Source organism: Pteropus alecto, unplaced genomic scaffold (genome assembly GCF_000325575.1).
Source record: "Pteropus alecto unplaced genomic scaffold, ASM32557v1 scaffold43, whole genome shotgun sequence".
Classification (NCBI taxonomy): domain Eukaryota; kingdom Metazoa; phylum Chordata; class Mammalia; order Chiroptera; family Pteropodidae; genus Pteropus; species Pteropus alecto.
The window spans coordinates 8980970-9001092 of record NW_006435764.1 but is presented as its reverse complement, the minus strand read 5'-3'; the positions used below and the strand labels follow the sequence as shown (position 1 = coordinate 9001092).

At 39.7% G+C, this 20123-nt stretch overlaps 1 protein-coding gene and 1 long non-coding RNA gene across 3 annotated transcripts in view; one reads left to right on the top strand and one right to left on the bottom strand.

Moving 5' to 3' along the window:
- The first annotated feature begins 6 nt into the window (after window positions 1-6).
- LOC112479221 lies at window positions 7-6385 on the top strand. Of its 2 annotated transcripts, XR_003046108.1 has the most exons (3): window positions 7-794; window positions 3479-3587; window positions 6188-6385. It is a non-coding gene; the product is annotated as an uncharacterized LOC112479221 (long non-coding RNA). The 2 variants fall into 2 exon arrangements; XR_003046107.1 differs by having other exon boundaries at window positions 7-3587.
- Window positions 6386-6506: 121 nt separating this feature from the next.
- Window positions 6507-20123, bottom strand: part of PATL1 (PAT1 homolog 1, processing body mRNA decay factor) — a 26033-nt gene continuing 12416 nt past the window's right edge. Inside the window, exons 10-19 of the mRNA XM_006911255.3 lie at window positions 18765-18945; window positions 18183-18306; window positions 17642-17739; window positions 17025-17084; window positions 15629-15777; window positions 14312-14471; window positions 10706-10861; window positions 8725-8816; window positions 8481-8630; window positions 6507-8160 (exon numbers count right to left, since the gene is read on the bottom strand). Of these exons, the coding sequence (XP_006911317.1) occupies window positions 8139-8160; window positions 8481-8630; window positions 8725-8816; window positions 10706-10861; window positions 14312-14471; window positions 15629-15777; window positions 17025-17084; window positions 17642-17739; window positions 18183-18306; window positions 18765-18945 (1192 nt within the window). The 3' untranslated portion in view covers window positions 6507-8138. The remainder of the gene's footprint in view (window positions 8161-8480; window positions 8631-8724; window positions 8817-10705; window positions 10862-14311; window positions 14472-15628; window positions 15778-17024; window positions 17085-17641; window positions 17740-18182; window positions 18307-18764; window positions 18946-20123) is intronic.

The window sequence follows — 20123 nt, the reverse complement described above, 5'->3', positions numbered from 1 at the left end:
ACTCGGCCCCACCACTCCTCTCAGCTCCGTCGCCGCCATGAGCCGCCGCCGCCGCCTGGAGATACAGGGCCGGAACTGCCTACGAGAGCCGCCGTCGCCGCCCGGAGAGCCCCAGAAGGCTAACGCATCAGCCGCCGCCGCGCAGCGTCCCCGCCCCGCCAGGCCGCCGTGGGGAGGAGGGCTCGGTCGCCGGGAAGAAGGAAGTCGATTGGTGCCGCTGAGTGTCACTTGCGGAAGACCCCTAGGACATTGGCATTTCTTTGGGGTCTGTCATTCCATACCGCCCAGTGAGAACCCGGGGTGGGACGCGTCCGCCAGACGCGCCGTTGATTGGTTTAAGTGAAGGCCAATCAGACTCCTGTTAAGCTCATTGGTTCTTTCCCCAAGTCTCCGGCACTCAGGGAAGACTCGAGAATGCAGAGTGCCCGGCCAATTTGATCGCCGATTGGCTAATGATTCTGCCACTCATTTCAGTTTATACTGCCGTCACTGCCACGTCACCCCCTCCCATCATTCTTCTCAGCCTCCCTCTTCTGCCCTTTCGGATTGGTGGTTGGTATCAGCTGCTCAACCTTTTCTACCATTGACCGAAAGAGTTGAGGAAAAAGAGGCGGAGTCTCGTCGTCCTCACTTTCATTTCTTATTGGTTGGTATGGATATCACTCACATGTCGGCGGAGAGACAGGGCGATGATTGGAGATAATTGTTTCCGGAATTGAGAGAGGCAGGCCCGGTCAGCCAATAAAATCTGGTATGAGCGCCTGGGGGGCGTGCCCGTCTGCTTCTGGCTTTGGGTAAGTTGGTGAAAGATAAAAAGCGAGTTTTTTCAAAAGCGTGTTTGATGTAAGTACAGTGTCGGAGTCCCTCATTCTGAGCCAAGACCTCCATAGTTTCTTGTTAGGAAGAGTGACTCTCAGCAGTCAGGCCCTGTCTGAGTCTTTTCCTTCTAGAGCTCCCTTCCTGCAGCCGGCTCCGAGTTGGAGACCCAGATGTCTGGGGAGCCCAGAAATAGCTTCCCTAGTTCCCTCCTGGACTCAAGATCCTCCTAATTCCTCTCTCTGCTTCGCTCATCATTGCACCACACCCTTCATCTCCTGATTCTAGACCGTCATATACTTCTCCTAATTCTGTCCCATAACACCTGAATGCCCTGGTTGGTTTTGTTATTAGCACACATGTGGTACGCATAACTTTGCAGAGAAAATAGTTATTTTTGGTAAATTGACTTTGTTTACCCATTTGTGAAAGTAACATTCAGAAACTCATTTAACAGATGTAAACTGTTAAAACGGACTTTGGGGGAACCTGTTAAATTTTGCTGGTTTAGCCAGAAAATAGAAAAAGCTGTTAGACACTGCAAAGCAAATTGCTTTTCCTTGGCACTGTGCTTTCCGGTATCGAGAAAGAAAAATGTCCTTTTTCGAAAATGTTTTTAACAGGAGAGAAATATTTATTCAATTCAAGAGAGAGAATACACATTGAAAATCTGCAGATGTAGGCCATTCGGGATTAATTGTTTTTTTTCAGCTGCGCTAAAGTGAACCCCTTTATGCCTCAGTCCTGCCTTTGCTACTTACTGTCTCGATGTATTAGGGAAAGTCATTTATTTAAGCACTCCAAGATTCAGTTTTCACTTATGTTAAATAAAAATAAAACCTTACAGGGATGCTGCTGTTGTGATTAAATGTTTAAACATGTGTTTGAACATATTTGATATACCATAAACAGCTACACAAATGTGAGTTGTGTTGCCAAATACACCCCTCAGATTACTTGTCAATCAGAAAGGAGAAACACATACTGATGTAATGGGGAAATCTGACTGTCTCCACCTTAATCCAATTTAGCATCATTAATCCTGGGACAACCAAATTTTTATGATGTTCCTGGTATGCTGCAGCATGTCGTATACAGCATTGCATAATGAAGTTTTTCTTTTTGCCAAAAATGCTCAACCTGGATCCAATCAAGCCTTTAGATCTAACCTCCCGTTTATAGGGCCTAGATGAACCAGTTAGACACCCACAAGGAAACAATCAGATAAGAACATGAGGCACGCTATAAGACAACCAGTTTTACAAAAGGTGAGACAGAAAGATTAAGGACAATGGATGTCCTAAAAAAAGATCAAGGGGTGATCGTTCTAAATTAAAAATATATATATATTAAAAGACAACCAAATGCCTGATTGGTTTCTGGTTCTGGAAAAAAAAATATAACCAGGTTTTTAAACATTTTGGGGATAATTGAGGACATTTGAAATTGAGTGGTATTAGATGGTATTAGGCAGTTATTACATTTGTTCAGTGTAATATTGGTATAATGGATAGGAAGGAAAACATCTTTACAATTTGGAGAAATGTTTACGAGTGACCATTGTTAACAATTTGACATATATTCTTCTATCTTATGAATTTTAAAAATTAAAAAAATTCTAAGGAAATATTTTGACACCTATACTTATTAGTTTGCCAGGGCTGCCATAACATCACAGATGGGGTGGCTTCAACAATGGAAAATTTTTTCTTACAATTCTAGAGGTTAGACGTCTGAGACCAGGTCTTGGCAGGGCTGGCTCCTCCTAAGATCTCTGTCCTTGACTTTTAGACGGCTGTTGTCTCCCTTCTGTCTTCACATGGTCTCCTTTCAGTGCCCATGTCTCTTCTTCTAAGGACACCAATCATATTGGATTAGAGCCCACCCACATGACCTCATTTTAATTCCTCTTTAAAAGTCCTATCTCCAAATACAGTCACATTCTGAAGTACTGGGGGCTAAACTGAGGGACACAGTTTAGCTTGTAACGTACACAGAATGCATGTCTGAAAGTTATGAAGCACAATAGTAAAACTAACACCCATTAATCCATCGTTCAACATAATAGAAAAATAACCAATTTCCTACATCTTTATCCCAATCTCATTCCATGATGTATTGAGAAAAAAAGTAAAAATATAATTCTAACTGTATGCATATGGATACAAAAATTACTTGGAGGACAATACACTAAACTGTTAGCAGTGGTTATTCTGGGGGTGGAACTAGTGATACTTTCTCTTTGTAACATATGCAGATTTATCTCTGGTTCTTTAGATTGGTACGAAATCTAAACGATTTAAAATATTCTATCTACAACTGGCAAAGTACACACATCACTGATTACCTAGCTCCCTCATAGGTATTTCCCAGCTCCCAGGTCTGATTTAGGTTAATATTGAAGAATGAACTTGGCTAAGTTGGGGAGCTTGGCAAGTCACACTGAATAATAAACAACAAGCTCCTTGAAACAGTCTTATGTGCAACATTTGCAAAATAAAAAGCCAAACTCAGACTGTTATGAGACCTGCGATCTACTCACAACTGTGCCTCTGCTGCAGTAAGGAAAAAAGGTCAAAACAATGGTATTCAGTGATTTTAAGATACTGATTCCTCAGGTTAAAGACTTGTTTCCTAAAAACCCACATATTAATTTTTGCAGGATTACAGTATCTTTAAACATAGTTGGATGAAGAAAAGTATAATGTGCCTTCAGCCTCCTTAGGTCTACTTCTCACACAGTGGACTTCATTGCCCTCCAAAAGTAAATGGTAGGTGGCATCCAGTTCTAACAGATTCGGGCCTGTCTTGGTCTTCCTAATAATGACTGACAGGGCAAGTTGAGTGAAAGCTAGCTGGCTGACACTTAGGTCAAAGCAGATCTTTCTGGATATGGAGCTGGATCCATCTTGATGCAAGTCAGTTTGGAAAAAACGCAATTTCATGTAAATGTGGAAGTTTACTGGGAGATATAGGTTGGACTTATCAAAGTGGTTCTTTGATCCCTCAATTGGTATATCTTAAATGTTCCATAATGGAACACCTGACCACATCTCTCAGGATAATTGCCTTGCTTTCACATGACTTATTCAGACCCCTAGTATATTCTTCTGTTACAAAAGTCAAATGCATTGGCTCTGAAGTCAAGCACAACTAGATCACACATTTTTGCCCTGTTAGAACTTATTTTCTCACTAGAAATAGAGGGCGATTTTTAGTTTTTAGAAACTAATCCCCCTTTTGGTTATAACAGCAACACATGCTCATTGAAGACAAATTGAAAAATGTGGAATAAGCAGGAACAATCACCTATATACAAAATCCTCCACAACCGCTCCCCTTAAAGGCAACCACGGCTATTTGGTCAGCCATGATTGCATTCTTGTTCCTTTTTTCCCCCTCCAAACAGATTAAGTCATATACATGTACAGAATCTATTTTATGCTTAACCTTATATTCTTACTTTCTCGTGTAACTCAAATTTTCAAAAAACAATTAGTTTTTAAAAATATTTCTTCCAAGAATATAAGCAATGCACTCTCTATATAAAATTTGAAAAATACCAAAAACCAAAGATCTGGATATTTATGCCAGCATATATGCATTTTCTTAAAAAAAAACAAAAAACAAAAAAAAACTTTGGATTCAAAGCATACTTTATTTTCTCCCATACTGCATCATAAACACTTTCCATGATTAAATGTTCTGCCTAATTGTCCATGATTGGATAATCCAAATGGGTTATCATTTACTTAACCGTTATTGTGTTGTTGAACATTGAGGTTACTTCTATTACTAATAACGCTGTGATAAGTATCATTACTTTGGAATTTTTCCTTAGATTTCTAAAGCCAAACTAATTACGAAGACTGAATACTTTTCATAGTATTCATATGTGTGGGTGGCAGCCCCAAATTCCCCCTAGCATTATTTCTAAAGATTTTAATTTGATAAGTAAAAAAATTTTTTTCTACTTATGGAGGTGAACTTCTTAATATTATTTGCATTTTAATTTGCAAAGATTATTCACAAGTCTGTTATCTATTACTTGTCAGGGTCTTCTCTTATAAGATTACATACATTGATGTCAGTTTTTAACTGTGCCATACTGTTGTAAATTTTTAGCGAATCACCTAATTTGATTATTTTTGACATAACATTAGCAGGGAGGTTAATATCACTCTCATTGGTTACTCAAGTATCTTAAATGTGACTTTTTATGCACTCAGAACAAACAATATCTCGTGTATACAACCGTGACTCAAAATCAGTTGGTAGTTATTGTAAACTATTATATTCGTAAGGTAGAAATACTTAATTGCAGTCTTTCTCACAAAAAACATACTATCACCATTTTCTGGACTAGGACTGGTTTTTTCTCCAACTGTGGTGGGAAATTGTGATCGAGAGCAGCGGGGCATGCTAACTTGAGCATCTTTCTCAGCCTTACCACTAACCAGCCCCGGGGCCTTCAGCAAGTCACTGTCCTCTCAGAGCTTCAGCCCTCTTGCATGTGGGCCAACAGGATCTCGTTTTCCTCACTGCTGACATCCTGATTCTGGGCTTCTGCGAATGCATGGGCAGCCCCCACCAGTTCCTCCCCAACCACGCAGAGCTATCTAATAGTGAGACATACATACTTGCATGTAAGAGGTGAGAACACATCTTTTACCCCTTCGCAGCAATAAGAATGTCTCACGAGTCCCCTGCTCTGCTTTTCACTAGCAGTGTCACCTTAAGCAAGCTATTTAACCTCAAGGAGTCTGACCACTCATCAGGAAAAAATAAGCTTCGTGTAAGTAGGCACCTGGTAATGTTAAATCATCTCTCTCCCCGCTTTTTTTCTCTGCCTTTCTCTACTTGTTCGCTGAATCCTTTTTTTCAAACAAAAGGTCTCACATGCTACTGATTCAATCAACTAATGCAGAATCATAGAAAGAGAGAAACCATTTTCTCAGTAAAACATGTCCAGCTGTCAAGATACTGGAGACGTTTTCAGCCTGGTATGGGAAGATGCTAGTGATCTTGCTACAGCATGAACCTGCGTGCCCTCGCATGTGTCATTCCTTACAGAACCACCTTGGTTCTCCTCTAGTGTCTCCTTCTCCTCTTGGGAACTGAAACTGATTTTATTACATTTTCAACCAAATCCATCAGGGAATGGGACGATTCTGCTTTTGTTTCTGGACCAGGAATTGCTTGATCCTGAAAGTCTTGGTGAGGAAAAGGGTCAACCATGATAGCAGAGAAAGGGGGAGAGTGCTGAATCTTTTATCTTGGACATTTAGAGGAAGTATGATACTCAAGTCCGAAATAAGTAACACATTTACTATGAAGAATTACCAACTTTCCCTCATCTCCTCAACCCTAGGCTACGTGAAGTCTCTTAAAAAAGTCACATGTGCCTCGAGAGAGATGGCTGGAGAAGATGAACTGAAGTGTGCCAATTCCATTCTGCAGTTAAAATGGGAGGGGAACTGAAAGCGTATAGGTTTTTAAAGGAAAGTTACCATGTAAACAAAAGATCTTTGTCTGCCTCCCTTACAACAAAATTAAAAAAGTAAACACACATATAGGTAAATATCTTTTACCAATCCCCAACACCAAGGGGTTTGCCAGTCTATCTAAACATGCTTGAAACACATTAAAAATCATGTTCAGAAGTAACAAGGAGAAATGCAGACACACTTTTCAAGTATACAATTTGTTTTTATTTACAATACCCTATAAAAATGTAAATTTAGAAACTTTTAATTTTTATTAGAACCAAACAAAAAAAGATAAAGCACAGAAAGGAAGAAATAGTAATCAAGTATTCACTCGATCGGTTATGAGGTGGAAAGGCAGGAAAGGCGCATGGTGGGAACAGTCAGTAGATAATGGCAGAGGGAAGCTAGGCAATGTCACTGGGGAACAGCTGGTGGAGCCTGGGGCTACAGAGTGGAAAGAAATGGAGATGAAGAACAAGGACAGCTGGTTATAACGGAGGACTTTACTGTTGTACAATACGTGTATGTGCAAAACATTTATTCTCTTTAAATATCATAACCTGCCCCCCAACTACATTCGCAAAGGTGAAACAGCAAGAAGTATATCAGGACAGTCATGTAAAATGAATTCAGATTTAATTTTCTTGATGGCTGTAATCACTAGGGGTCAAACCCTCTCATCCTGGCTGAGTGCTGCATGGGAGAGGGATAACTGAAAAGGGTCATGGCAGTCCCTGCTAGGATTCACACCCAGGCCCCTGGCTCCTGGGACGGGACTTGGGTGAGATGAAGTAGCAAGGCCAGCGTTCTGCCCATGATGTGGAGGAGACTGAAAAGCAAGCAAGCCAAACAGCTTCCATGGTTACATTTGGAGGTTTCTACTCCTGATACCAAATAGAAACGGGAGGAAAGAGTAAAGGCATGGCTTACTGAAGCAGTCTCGGGAAGACAAAAGCTACACCGTGGAAGCAGGCTCTAAGTCAGAACCTTTTTGAGCAATCTTCCATGCACTTGAGGGGCAGACTCAAGTCCACTGTAGTTGTAGCGGGAAAAAGGTTTAACTGTGTGCTGTTTCCACTGAGGTGGAAAGAAACAAAGGAAATTCAGGTAGAAAGGAGAAAAGGGACTTCTCGGCTTAGAGCCGGGCATCAGCCAATTAAGAGCTCTGATTTTCTTAAATGTGCTGCATACCTTGTGTTTATACTGAAAGAAATAGTAGCCACCAAATTAATTACAAGATGGACTAGAAACAGATTAAAACTACATCAGCTGGTTTGTGTTTAGAGGGGGGATGTGTCAACCTTATGTTTCTCGATCTAAAACTCATTTTTAAGGATCCTCTGGAGACCACATAAACATATGTAGGGGGGGTATGTGTGCATATATATATTAATTTCTACTTAATTGGCTCTCCTATAGTCTTATTAATATGGGGCAATGAAAAAAGACTTCAATAGGATGAGGGAAGGAATCCTCGGGCAGGCTACGCTCTACTCTGAACTGGAGTAGTGGTGGTGGGATAAAGGGAGAGATTATATTTGTGTCTCTAGGGCAAAGAAAATGCAAAATTGAGAAGAATTGAGTAAAAACAGGACATGCAGAATTGTAACATAGAAGGTAAGAAGAAACCAGCAGAAGCACCACCCAGCCAAACGTCACAGAGCAGTGGGGAGACTCCTGGCCATTAGAGACGACCCCTGTGAACAGGAATCGGTCCCACAGGATGCTTTGGGGAATAAGCTACCTTCCCTCCCTCATTAAAAACACTCCATTGGTGATGGCAGCAGTGCAGGTGACAGTCAAAAGGAGGTACAGGACACATTTGCAGATCTTTTATCGTATCCCCTGAACTAGCCTACAGGTATAAAGAAAGAGAGAAAGGAAACTTGTTTGTATAAATGAGTTAAACCAGAGGCAATCTTTTGCATCAAAATTACATCCTTGTAAGAATTCTCACAACATAACACCTAAGACATCGCTACCCTTAGCATTCAGTCAACCAGGAGGGTGCCGCTGGACCCAGTACAGTGTTTTCTATCTAGTAGACACTCATATATTTGATAGAAGTCTTTAATCTCTTCCACCAAATTCAGTTTTATGCCCCCCAACCGCCTCATCACAACCTCTAAAGTGCCAACAGTAGTGAGATGTGGAACTCTCTTGTTGCAAACTTACTGCAGTTTTGTCTCCAGCAAGTTCAGTTTCTGCCGGTCAACATAGCGAGAAAAGAGGGATACTAGGTTCGTGGGGATAGAGACTGGCTTGGCCAGGGCCACCTGGGGAATCCGCAGAAGTTCTCGGGTTGCCATGAACATCACCTCCGTCCTGACAGAGGAAACCGATAATAACGAGGTGAGAATAAGAATGAAAATTTACTAACAGAACTTAAAACAAAAGAAGAAATACAGCCCAGACTGACCACTGGTTGTTTTCCGTTGTTTCTGTAGCGGGATCTGAACTCTGCAGGTCTTCCCCGCGGCTCAGGACAACGAGGAGCAGTGACAGGCCAAACTGCAAGAGGGGACAGAGGGAGTCACACTCAACACTGCCTCACCCCCCCCCATACTGCCGAGGGGATCTCTGTTCAAGGGGGATCAGCACTACACCCAAATGATCCCACTGCATGCTTTTCTGTGACACTGGGCAAAGACAAGACGGTTGTGAGCTTTTCTCCTATTTACGAGAACAGAAATGGATTTAAAAAAGTTAAATGAGGACAAACTTTGATAGAGAAAATTAAAGTTCGCAGAAAAAAAAAAAAACATTAAATACAGTAAGGTATTTTGAATTAAGAAAAAAGGTGTTAAGACCCGTGGGAAAATGTACAAAGAAAAGTAACTGAAATGGTCAGGATACAGAGAGGACATTTCCTTAAAAAAGGATACACCTCTCTGCAAATGTAAAAGCTTAGACAGGATGTTACTAAGAATCTAAAAAATAAAAAAAAGAGGAAGGATAAACAGATATATTCACTATATCTAGGATTATCAAAATTTGGCAACATGCTTTAGCAATTAAAATGTATAAAGATTTGTTTTATTAGATTTGTTTCATTTACCGGGTAGTACAAGCAGGAAACATGCAGTCTAAAGGGGCATAGAATGAAAAGACAAACAGGGATCAGACGTACTGGGTTAATGTCTGAGCCAGTTATAATGGGTCACAAAGAGAAGGCGGGGTGTTCTGGGATTCCATCCCACCTTCCCGAGTTCCACTCATAGAGGATTACCTTGCCTCTCCGCACAAGTTCCCTTCACGTCAGAAAAACACACTGTCCTATATAGTCTTGTTGACCTCAAGATATTCTACTGCCTTTATCAAAATTAATACCAGGAGACCAAATCACATGAAAGGCACATAACTGATCAATCCGGTACCCCTATCTTAAGTCCCCTGAGGCACTGTCACCTCTCTCATCTGCTGAGGCACTGCCCTTCGGAGCCATGCTTCAGCAGGTTTTCAGATGAGAGAGACTACCTTTTCCCTCTCCTGTAACAGACGGCCCTTAATGAGTGCCCTCTGCGGACCCGGCATTATAATGGACTGTTCACAGCTGTTCTCTCATCTAAGTAACAGGAAAACTGTGAAATCAACATCTTCACCTCCACTTTATAGATCAGGACACCGAGGCTCAACAAAGTGAAATAATCTGTTCAGGGTCAAAAACTTAGAAAGTGGCAAGCAAGGAATGAAAACATGTTGTCTAAAAGCTCATGTTGCTTCTTCTGTATTATGTTTCCCCTGTGAGTCTCCGGTTCTTTACCTTGATGTAAATGAAATCGATGAAATGGGATGTTCTACTATTTAGTCTTATAACAGAGACCCCTACTTAGCCACCCAATATGCTTCCTCCTCCTATTGGAACTCTGAATTTACTTGTGGTGACAATGCTATGAATTAAAGATGTTTTCCAGCCTTCCCTGCAGTTATGTGTGGCGTGTGGCATGTGACTAAGACCTGGCCATTGAGATTAAGCGGTTGTTGGTTTGAACACCTGGAAAAGGTCCAAATAAGGCAGACAGCTAATCCACACATTTTGGCCTTCCACGAGCACCTCTCTGATGCAAAGTGGGGTCTTGAATTCTACAACCATCATGGACCCTTAGAGGTCACGAGCACGTCAGCCACTGCTAAGGATGGCAGAGAAGGCAAACCGCAGGAGCCTGCATCCCTGACAATGCTGTGAAGCTGCTGTACCAGATCTATTCCACACGAGATACCTACAATTCTACTTTGTTGAAACCACTGTTATTTCTAGCCTCTGCCACTAGGAGCTTACTGTAACTCCTGACTGAAAGAAACCTATTTACAAGTTTCCATAGCCACGGCAGCCATTACTTTTATCTACAACTCAAATTAGAAGCCTTGCAAAGTCCAGGGCCATAAAAGGGCAAGACCACCTGGCTCTGGAGCACAGCAGTGAGGTGAGGGTTGGCGGGGGCTGGTGCAGCTGCACTCTGAGGTAGGTTCATCAGCTGTTGCAGAAGGCTGGTGACAGTCACTGATGGAAGATGATAGAGGAGGAGAGAGAAGGGACTCAATAAGCATGGCAGCACCTACACAAAAAGTAAATAAAAGTATTAGATCCTGGCAACCATGATGGTCAGCTGTACAGTCAACGGCCTGAGGCGAGATTTAACAAAACGGGGCTGACACTTAAGTCTAGGAGATGCTGCTAGAGTGGTAACAACGGACCTACTGGGAACTTTTTCAAGTCAACTTGCATAGGAAATATCATGACTTGTGAATCGAGGGTATAAAATCACTTCTCAAATACACAAGATTCATGATAAAAGATCAGTATTTTAATTTATCCCACAAATATATAAATGCCTATGATGTGCCAGGCACTGTAGACTAAAAACAAAAGTTAAAAGGACAGACCCTCAGGGATCTAAAATACAGTGGGGAAGATGAGTAAATTGGCAATTTCAACATAGTGTGAGAAGCACTTTAAGACACGTAAATTCTGAGTGCCACAGAATTACTGAGAAGTATTTTCAGACTTAATTCTATCTTGCTTTATCTTTATAAAAGCTCAGTGAGGAAATGGAACAACGATTAACCAATTTTATAGCTCATCAGAAAAGCTCCTAAGTGATCAGAAGCTCAGTGTTCAGTTACAAAGCTAGGAGCTAGAACCAGAATCCACGCTGTTCGATTCTAGCCTGCTGGTCATTCATTTCTTTCTGCCATAAGGCCCAGACTGGAAAGTTAAAATACAGAGCTACCAGTATAATGAGGTTATAACAATACAGGAAAGGAAATCAAAAGTGCGTCCAGCACTCATTGCCCATGGTATAAAAAGTGAAGGTTGGTTTTACTTTAGTATCCAAGGATGAAGAGTCAACTACTTTTTGTGATCTACTACTTTAAATAAACAAAGCTTTAACAATTAAAGCATTCTTAAACATATACAAATGTATAAAGAACAGTATAATGAAGTCCGTCATGTACCCATCACTCAACCTCAACAATTAAATCACTATTTTGCTAATCGTATTAAATCTATGTTCCTTCTGTATCATATCTTTTCATCCACAAACACTTCACTTTGTATCTCTAATAAAACCTCTTATCATCTATCACACCTTACACCTTGTACCTCTAATAAAACCTCTCATATTATCATTCCTTATCATCATCTAAGATCTACTCCAAACTCAGATTTCTCCAATTGTCTCAAAAATGTCTATTACGATCCAAATAAGATCCACACATTAATTGTACTTGGCTGGTAAGGCTTTTAAAATCTGTTAACAGGTCCTTTGTCTTTGTCCATCTCCTTTACTCAGATCATTTATTTGAAGAAACTGGGCCATTTGTTCCATAGTTTGGATCTGGTTAATTGCACCTCTGTGGTGTCATTTAACAGGTTCCCTTATCCTCTTTTTTCCCCCATAAAAATGATAGAATCAGAAGTTTGATTAGATACAAGTTCAACTGGAGGCGGGAGTTGGTGGAAGGGTGACAGAGGGCAGGGGCAGGAAAGCTTCCCAGACAGCGCTGCGTGCTTTCCACTGCATCACATCGGGATGCACGGTGTCTGCCGCACTCCTTAGTGGTGCAGGGGTTGTTAGCTGGCTCAGGGGTTGTTAGTCTGCTCCAACTACTGTAAAGTTCCCCATCCAGCTTTTCCCTAATGCTTTTAGCACTAGTAATGATTGCTGTCCAGACTGACTGCTTTTTCAGTGGGAGCTGTGAAATAGTGATTTCCTAATTTTATCATATTTTTGCAATTACACTTTTGCAGTAGCCGAAATTCTTTTATAAAGAACTTCCTATCATCAACCCTCTAGTTACCATGATATTAGATGGTAACAGAATGGCAGAATAAATGCGTGATTCTTTTCCTTTACTTTCCGGTTTTCAGAATGAGTTGATGGCCTAGCAATCTCCAAAGATGATTAACATATTTTTGGAAACATTATAAACTCATTAAATATATTTAATATATTTCAATCCACTGCTGTAATTTTTTTAAAGATGCAAATAATCCCTTTTACCAACAAAAGCCCTTTCAAGTAGATCTGTGAATCTTCTACAGAGGACCCGAGTCATCTTTTAGCTTCTCTGCTTTCTGGCATAAGGTATTCCATGATTATCTTGTACGTGTTATGCCTCAGACCTAGAACTACCTATTACATCAAGGAAATGGTCTTTAGAAATGTGGTTTACTACTCAATGCATGTAGATACAAACTTAGCCTCTATATTTAACCACATTTTCCTCACTAGCAGGTAAGCTCCACTAAGGCAGGCATCTTTGGATTCCTAGCTTCTAGCACTTAGAACTAGGTGCCGTATTTCTAGAACTGAAAGCTGCCTGGTACACAGAACTGCTTAATAAATATTTGCTGAGTGAATAAAGCTCTCTCCAACTTGTTTCCACTGGTGAGTTCTGAGATTATGAGTGAGTACCTGCCTCTTTGCCTACAATATATATGCTGTAAGGCAGCTGTTATTTTTAGTCTTCTATTTTCTAGGCTAAACCTCAAATCCTTAACCTCCAACCTATTTTTCATTCTTGAAATATTTTTAAAAAGTACTTGTCTCATCTCATTTCACTTTTTCCAATAATGATGAGACCTAACTTCCGTGTTCATGTCTTATGCAGATGCTAAAATTTCAAGAAGGAATTTTTTCAGCTTATTATTTCAGAAGGAATGATTTTCAACTCTTCCATGTCATACCACTGATAAGATAGCTCGGGACCATGTGTTTCTTGGGGACTATTACCATGTGGTTATTGCTCAGCTGCAGTCTACTCTATCAGATTCATTCTCATAAATTCTATTTTTCTGAATCTCACCCTTAATGCTACTCTTATAAATTTCTTGCTATGAACTTCTGAGACCATTATAAATGTTGCTATTCTTTCAAGTGTTATGACAGGGATAAGCAGAGAGCAACTGTTACCAAGAGTTAACTTGTAAACTTTATAATCATGTTTCAAATTCCAGCCTAGTTTAGATCACGATAAAAGTTATTTAAAAGCACTGGCTTGATTCCTGTGGGCAGGATGCCACTCAACTAAGTACACAGGTGAATGTTAAGCTACTGCCAACAACCCAGTGAGTGATGCTTTATAGCCAACAAAGTAACCAAGACCTTAAGTTTGCAAACAGTACACATTGGATTCGACTGAGGACCTTGTTAAAGATACAGAAGCCCTGATCTTTCCTCTGTAAATTCTCATTCAGCATGTCTAGGGGTAAGGGCTGAATTATTTGCTTCCCAAGTAATCTGGATACAGATCTCAGCTTTACAACTATGTCAAATAAGACGGAATTATTGCTTTCTTCATGTTTAGGAACATGGTCCGTTGGACGAAAGATGGGATGAAAAATATAGGCCTGGAGTAATAAAAAGTTTTGCTTTAAATAATCAAATCATACTGCCAAAGATTAGACAAAACAACAGAAGAGGGGAGGAAAAGAAATTTGGCTTCTAGCAATCTTATTAACTATGGAGACTCAAAAGAAAGACGCTCCGTATGGGGATCACCTCATCCTGTGCGTCCTTCTTGATAAGGAAAGGGAGGTTCCTGGCTGTTATCATGAGGATGTCGGCTGCTTGCTCTGTGGAGAGGAAAGGAAGAATACGGGCGACCATTCTCTTTCCTTTTCGGATACACATGATCTGTACAAAGTGGTCGTCGCTTGGCCTGCAGGGGAAGAAAAATGCTTAGGTCAGCAAGGACAATGTAAACCCTGCCTCTTTTTTCCCTCTTACATGTTACTGAATGAATATATCTCATTCATTTTTACTCTATTATCTGTACTACAAAACAGTGAGAATTATTTCTCCAACTCGCAACTAAAAAAATACAAATTTTTCAAGTTTCACAAATGCAGAAAATCATGTAAAAAATTCTATGTTAAAAAACTTGGTCAAACTATATGCATTAATTTCCTTTAACTTTAAAGTAACTATACAAACAACATGGTTAATATAGCAAATCTGAAATATATAAGCAAAAGAGAAATAAAAATATTCATAATCTGTGTTAGCATTTAAGAAAATTTTGCTGTATATATATTGTGTATTTTATCTTCCATAAAAAAAATGGGCCCACAGAATTCATGGGGTTTTATTTCACTTTTTCCAACTTCCTGTGAATGCTTTTCCACATAATGAATATACTTCAATTACACACATTTCTTATGTTCTATTTTGTGTATGCCCTGGCTTAGAGGAAATCATCAATTCTCTTGAATGGGCAAAGAGGAAGCGAGTTATCAAGAGACTTGCATTCATCAAATAAATATTTGGGATTTACACAAAATTTACCATTAGCAAGATTCTGTTCCAGATATGAGGTGGGAGAAAGATGATAACAATACAGAAAAAAAGATATATTAAGGCGCTTAGCCTCCACTGGAAGACTGATTGGTTGCCACAGTGTATGAGTATTCTATGGAAATCCCAAGGAAGTTTAAATGTTTATACTTTTCAGCTTAGTAGGAAAGAGGAATACATAAAGATTACAAGGTTGAGCGTGCTAGCAAGCATAAACCAGGTATTACAATCTGTAGGCTCAACAACAGAAAACTAGATAATGCCCTCCACTGTATCTCCCTAGTAGATACTGACTGGTATTTGATTAAATGAATTCAGGATAAAGAGATTTTTTTTCCCTGGCTGGGAAGTACTATGAAATGTTTTATATAAAGTGGCATTTGAGTTATTAGGCCAATAGGACAGACTTGGAGCTTACTGAGGTGGTAAGGAAGGATATCTGTCTAAAACGTGTAAAGCTCAGTTTATCAGAGCAAGGAGTCCAGCTAATCTCACATTTTCCTGTAAGTGCACAATTCTTACCTCTCCTGACCAGGCAATTTCCCCCTTAAGTTGTCATACATGCTACAAATTTTGTGCTTTCTTTCATCTGTCAGGGCAGGTCTCTCTTCTTCCAGACTTAGTAGATAACGCCTTTCATAGTCCTCCACATCGAGGAGCAAACTGTAGGTCTACGTGAGACACAAAGCAGGTCACAGTGAGCTCGGTCAGGGTCAGAGTATTAGAGAAACAACTTCATAGTTCAGGACTACCCGATAAAGACTAAAGGGTGAAAACTCACTGTAATGAGGCTGAGAGAAAAAAGGTGTTCCTTCAAATTCAGAACAGAGTGAAAAAAATTCTTCAAACAGTGTTCTTTGTCCCTCCTTGACCTCTAATCCAGAAGGTAATGATAGTGAAATGATTACACACTTTCTAAAATTTCCAGCAGCCAAAGCAGCATTGTGCTATATACCATCTGTATCACTGCTCCAGGTTATGCCTCACATTTATAAAAATGGTAATAATTTTACTGCTGGGTGCTAGGCATTGTTCCAGGGACCTTGGTATGTACATACTCATTCACTGAATACTCACCACAACCCAGTGAGGAGGAGACTGTTATCTCCATTTTTACAGAAGAAATTGAGGACAGCACAGAAAAGTTATGTAATTTGCCTCAAGTCATAGATTCAGTTAGAAATGAAAAAGACATGATTTGTAGCCTGGTTCCACAGTCTTAGCTCTTAACTGCTATGCTCTATGGCCTTGCAACATGGCATTTACTGTATAAAGTAACTGCTTGTACATTAACCACCCCCCCGCCCTTTTTTTTCTTAACACTCAGCACCCAGGGAGTGGCCAATAAATATGGGTGACCTGACTTAATTGATTAAATTAATTCACAAGTGTCATTTTTATTCTCATTTTTCTTAGAAAAGTGACCTGCCCCAAAGCATTCAGTTGTGACCTAAACAAAACCCCAATACTTATTTTTATTAAATTTATTGGGGTGATAAAAATACATAGGTTTCAAGTATACAATCCTATATCATCTGTATAATGCATGTATGGTCACCCACCCAAAGTCACAGCTCCTTCTGTCACCATGTAGTTGACCCTCTTTACCTTCTACCTCTCCCACTCCCAGCCTTCCTTCTGGTGACCACCATGTTGTTGTCTATAAGTTTTTGTTTGTCTTGGACAAAACTCCAGTACTTCTAGCCATGATTGCAGTGCTCTTTCCGTGAGGCCGCAGGTGAAACACAGGCCAGTCCGTACTAGTGTGACCCGGCACGCAAGGGACAGTTAACAAGACCAAGTCCGTTAATTCTAATCAGGGAGCACTGACTGACAGCCGCTTTTCCACTTCTGTGAGCACACACATTTGACAGTTCTTTATTTGAAACTAACTGTAGCAACAAATTCTAAGACTTACATTCTCAATTATGACAAGGGTTTTTCGTCTCTTGTCCCGAACCTGTTTTTCTTTTGTCTCCTAAAAAAGACAAGACTATTCAATGTGAACTCTTTAGTTGTGTTAAAAACAAGTTTCTACTTGTGCATATGTACTTCCATTTGTGACAATATTTTGAGACTCTTGACTCTGAAAGTTATAATCTAAAAACAACACTAATATGGACAAGGTCCTAGAGCTGATTAAATAAACCCAACACAAACCATCAAACTTAATTCAGAGACAAGCAAAAGGCAATGGGATAATAGTAAAAGATGAAGATATCATACAAAAATCTTAAAACACATAGAAAATGGTAATTTTGCTGAAGTAAACAGTCGATGCTATTTGCAGCCAGTTACCCAGTTGAAAGGCTCCTGCCACCCCAGGTCCTGCCTGGCTGCCTTAGAGGTAGGTGGAAGTATTAGTACCTCAGCTCATCTGAAGATAAGCAGAATGCCACCAATGGTAAGGTCAAAAGCTCCAGGTTAGGCTGGACTACAAACAACTCCATCATGCTTGATTCCATTTCACAATGACCCCGCAAGAAGGAGTGATGACCCAGAAGTTCTTAAACGCACAATTCTTCTGACACTTACATCATCCTCACTCCGAGATGTCACAACAGCATCAATCATTTTCCGGGGATTATTCACACTAGAGACAGTAAGCTTTCCCAAAGAGCCCTCAAACTGCACTGTAAGGACAAAAAATTCCCAATGAATAAAAACTTAGCAATGTAGGCAGGTGGCTTTCAGAGATCTTTATATTCTCTAGTCTTTACTCACAGTTTAACAATTTCCTTAAAAAACCCATGTATTCATAAAGCAATCTCATCAAAATCTATCCTTTTCCATTTTTTTTTGTGCAATAACAAATAAAAATCTGAGGTGTTTCTCCCTTATTTTAGAGATAACTAGAAATTACAACAGGTTTTAAAAGTTACAGAATCTCAAGGGGCCATCTGCCAAACCACCTACTCCATGAACAAAAGCTTATCTCTGCATTTACTAAGGACAATGGTACCTTATAAATGAGTTTCAAACATCTCTACCCAACCATCTATACAGTTGTTCATTTTTATCATATCGGCAGCTTGTCAAATTTCTCTTATTCCGGGTCCGGGCAGAAGGACCTTACCTGGCTTATAGGTGTGCTCTAGTCTGGCCACCTGAGGGGTAATGAGCTTGGTGCGCTCCTTTTTAGGGCCATCACCTTGCACTTCTTCAGCAGCTGACAGTTTCTCCAGTTTTTCAAAGTAATTCTGCCATGTAAGAAATACAAACATAGGATATGGCAACTCTTTCATTAAATAATTATGCTAGTGGCTATAACCACCTGCCCTCTATAAACGTAGTGATCTCTAATTTTTGTTAGATTGCTATAAATTTATCAAAAACCCCAGCCTTCAAAAAAGCTAATCATCAACGGAAATATATTTAAAGCCAGACTGCTAATATTCTTAATAGAAAGAATCAGCTTATTAAAGGGATATGAAAACATTGATCTGAGAGCCTTTATGTGTGAAAAATAAAGAGCATCCATGAGGACCTTTTGGTGAGCAGTGTGAGGACAGAATGTGCTTAGTCAATTCTTATCCACTCTAAGATTACCTCAAGAGAAAATTCTATCAATATTTAATTTTACCAATTTTTAAATGACTGCCTTCAACAGAGTGAGGGACTAAATGGCTGATCCTCAAAACTGGCACAAAGTGTTTACCTGGTAATAAAAATCATCCAGGTAGGGATCAGTGCTTTGCAGCTGCATCATCTGAATTTTAGAGACCCAATCCTTTTCTCGCTGCAACATGAGATTGGCATATGGATCCTTTCGGAGGTGATCTTGATGACTGCTCCGGTGACTTCCTCTATCTCCTGCACCATTGAGATTCCGGTGCTGACTGAAAGACAAACATACGCCACATTCACCCCAAGTGGTACATTAATTATGCCTTATAACACTATAGGAAAAAACCAGGCCAATTAGAAAAAACAAGATTCCCCTCTGCTTTTGTTAAAAGAGAAGTGAAAAGAGCTGAATCTTAACAGAATTCAAGACAAAAGAGGTATGCAATACATAACTAAGGAACTAAAACTAAGATCTGACTTTCTTAGCATATGCTAAGTACTTTTACCTAGTGACTTTTGTACAAGTCCTACAATAACCCTACGAGGTAGGTAGTTTTGTTTTCTCCACTTAAGACAACAGATCAAGGCCAAAAGAACAAGTAATTTGTTCAAAGCCATACACCTGTTGGGAGAGTAAGATTTGAACACAGGTCAATTTGACTCCTAATCTATATACTTTTTTTAAACTTGCTGAAAATCATGAAATATTTCAATGTAAAGAAAAGACCAGCATATATTAAACATCCATTTACCTACCACATAGACATAATGAAAAAAAATTGACTTGGCCAATTTGCCTTGGATTTTTAAAAAGTAACATTAGAGTTAATACAGTGTCACATTTAAGGCTGAAGGCCCTCTTGTACGTCTCTGAATTCCAGTTTCTAGCTTCCTTTCCTTCCTAGAGGAATGACCTTGGTATGTATCCTCCCAGAAGTGTCTTTGTTCTTTTATTACTTGTATGCCCATCTTTAAACTTTATACAGTATTATTCTGTGTGCCTTTCGGTTTTACATATTTGGTATTAAACATATAATTTTCCTTGTTTCTTACTCAACATCATGCTTTTCCTATTCACCCATGTTGATAATATATTCAGGTACATACTAAAAAGTAGAACTGCTAAGATGTGATGCATTCACATTTTCGATCTCATTATTTATTGCCAAATTCTCTCTTAAGAGACTGTATACTCCATTCTTACCAACAATGACAATGATGAGACACTTCAAGTTTTGCCTGTCTGATGATGTAAAATGGTTATCTAATTCTAATCTGCATTTTTCTGATTACAAGTGAGCTTGAACTCCTTTCATTTTTATGAGCCATGTAGGTTCTACTGGGAATTACATGTTTGTGGATGTCTTTTGTTACACAGAACAGAAATCATGAGTGCGCAATATCATATTGCTAACGAAGGCACTAGTGTTTATATTTAAATTAATTAAAA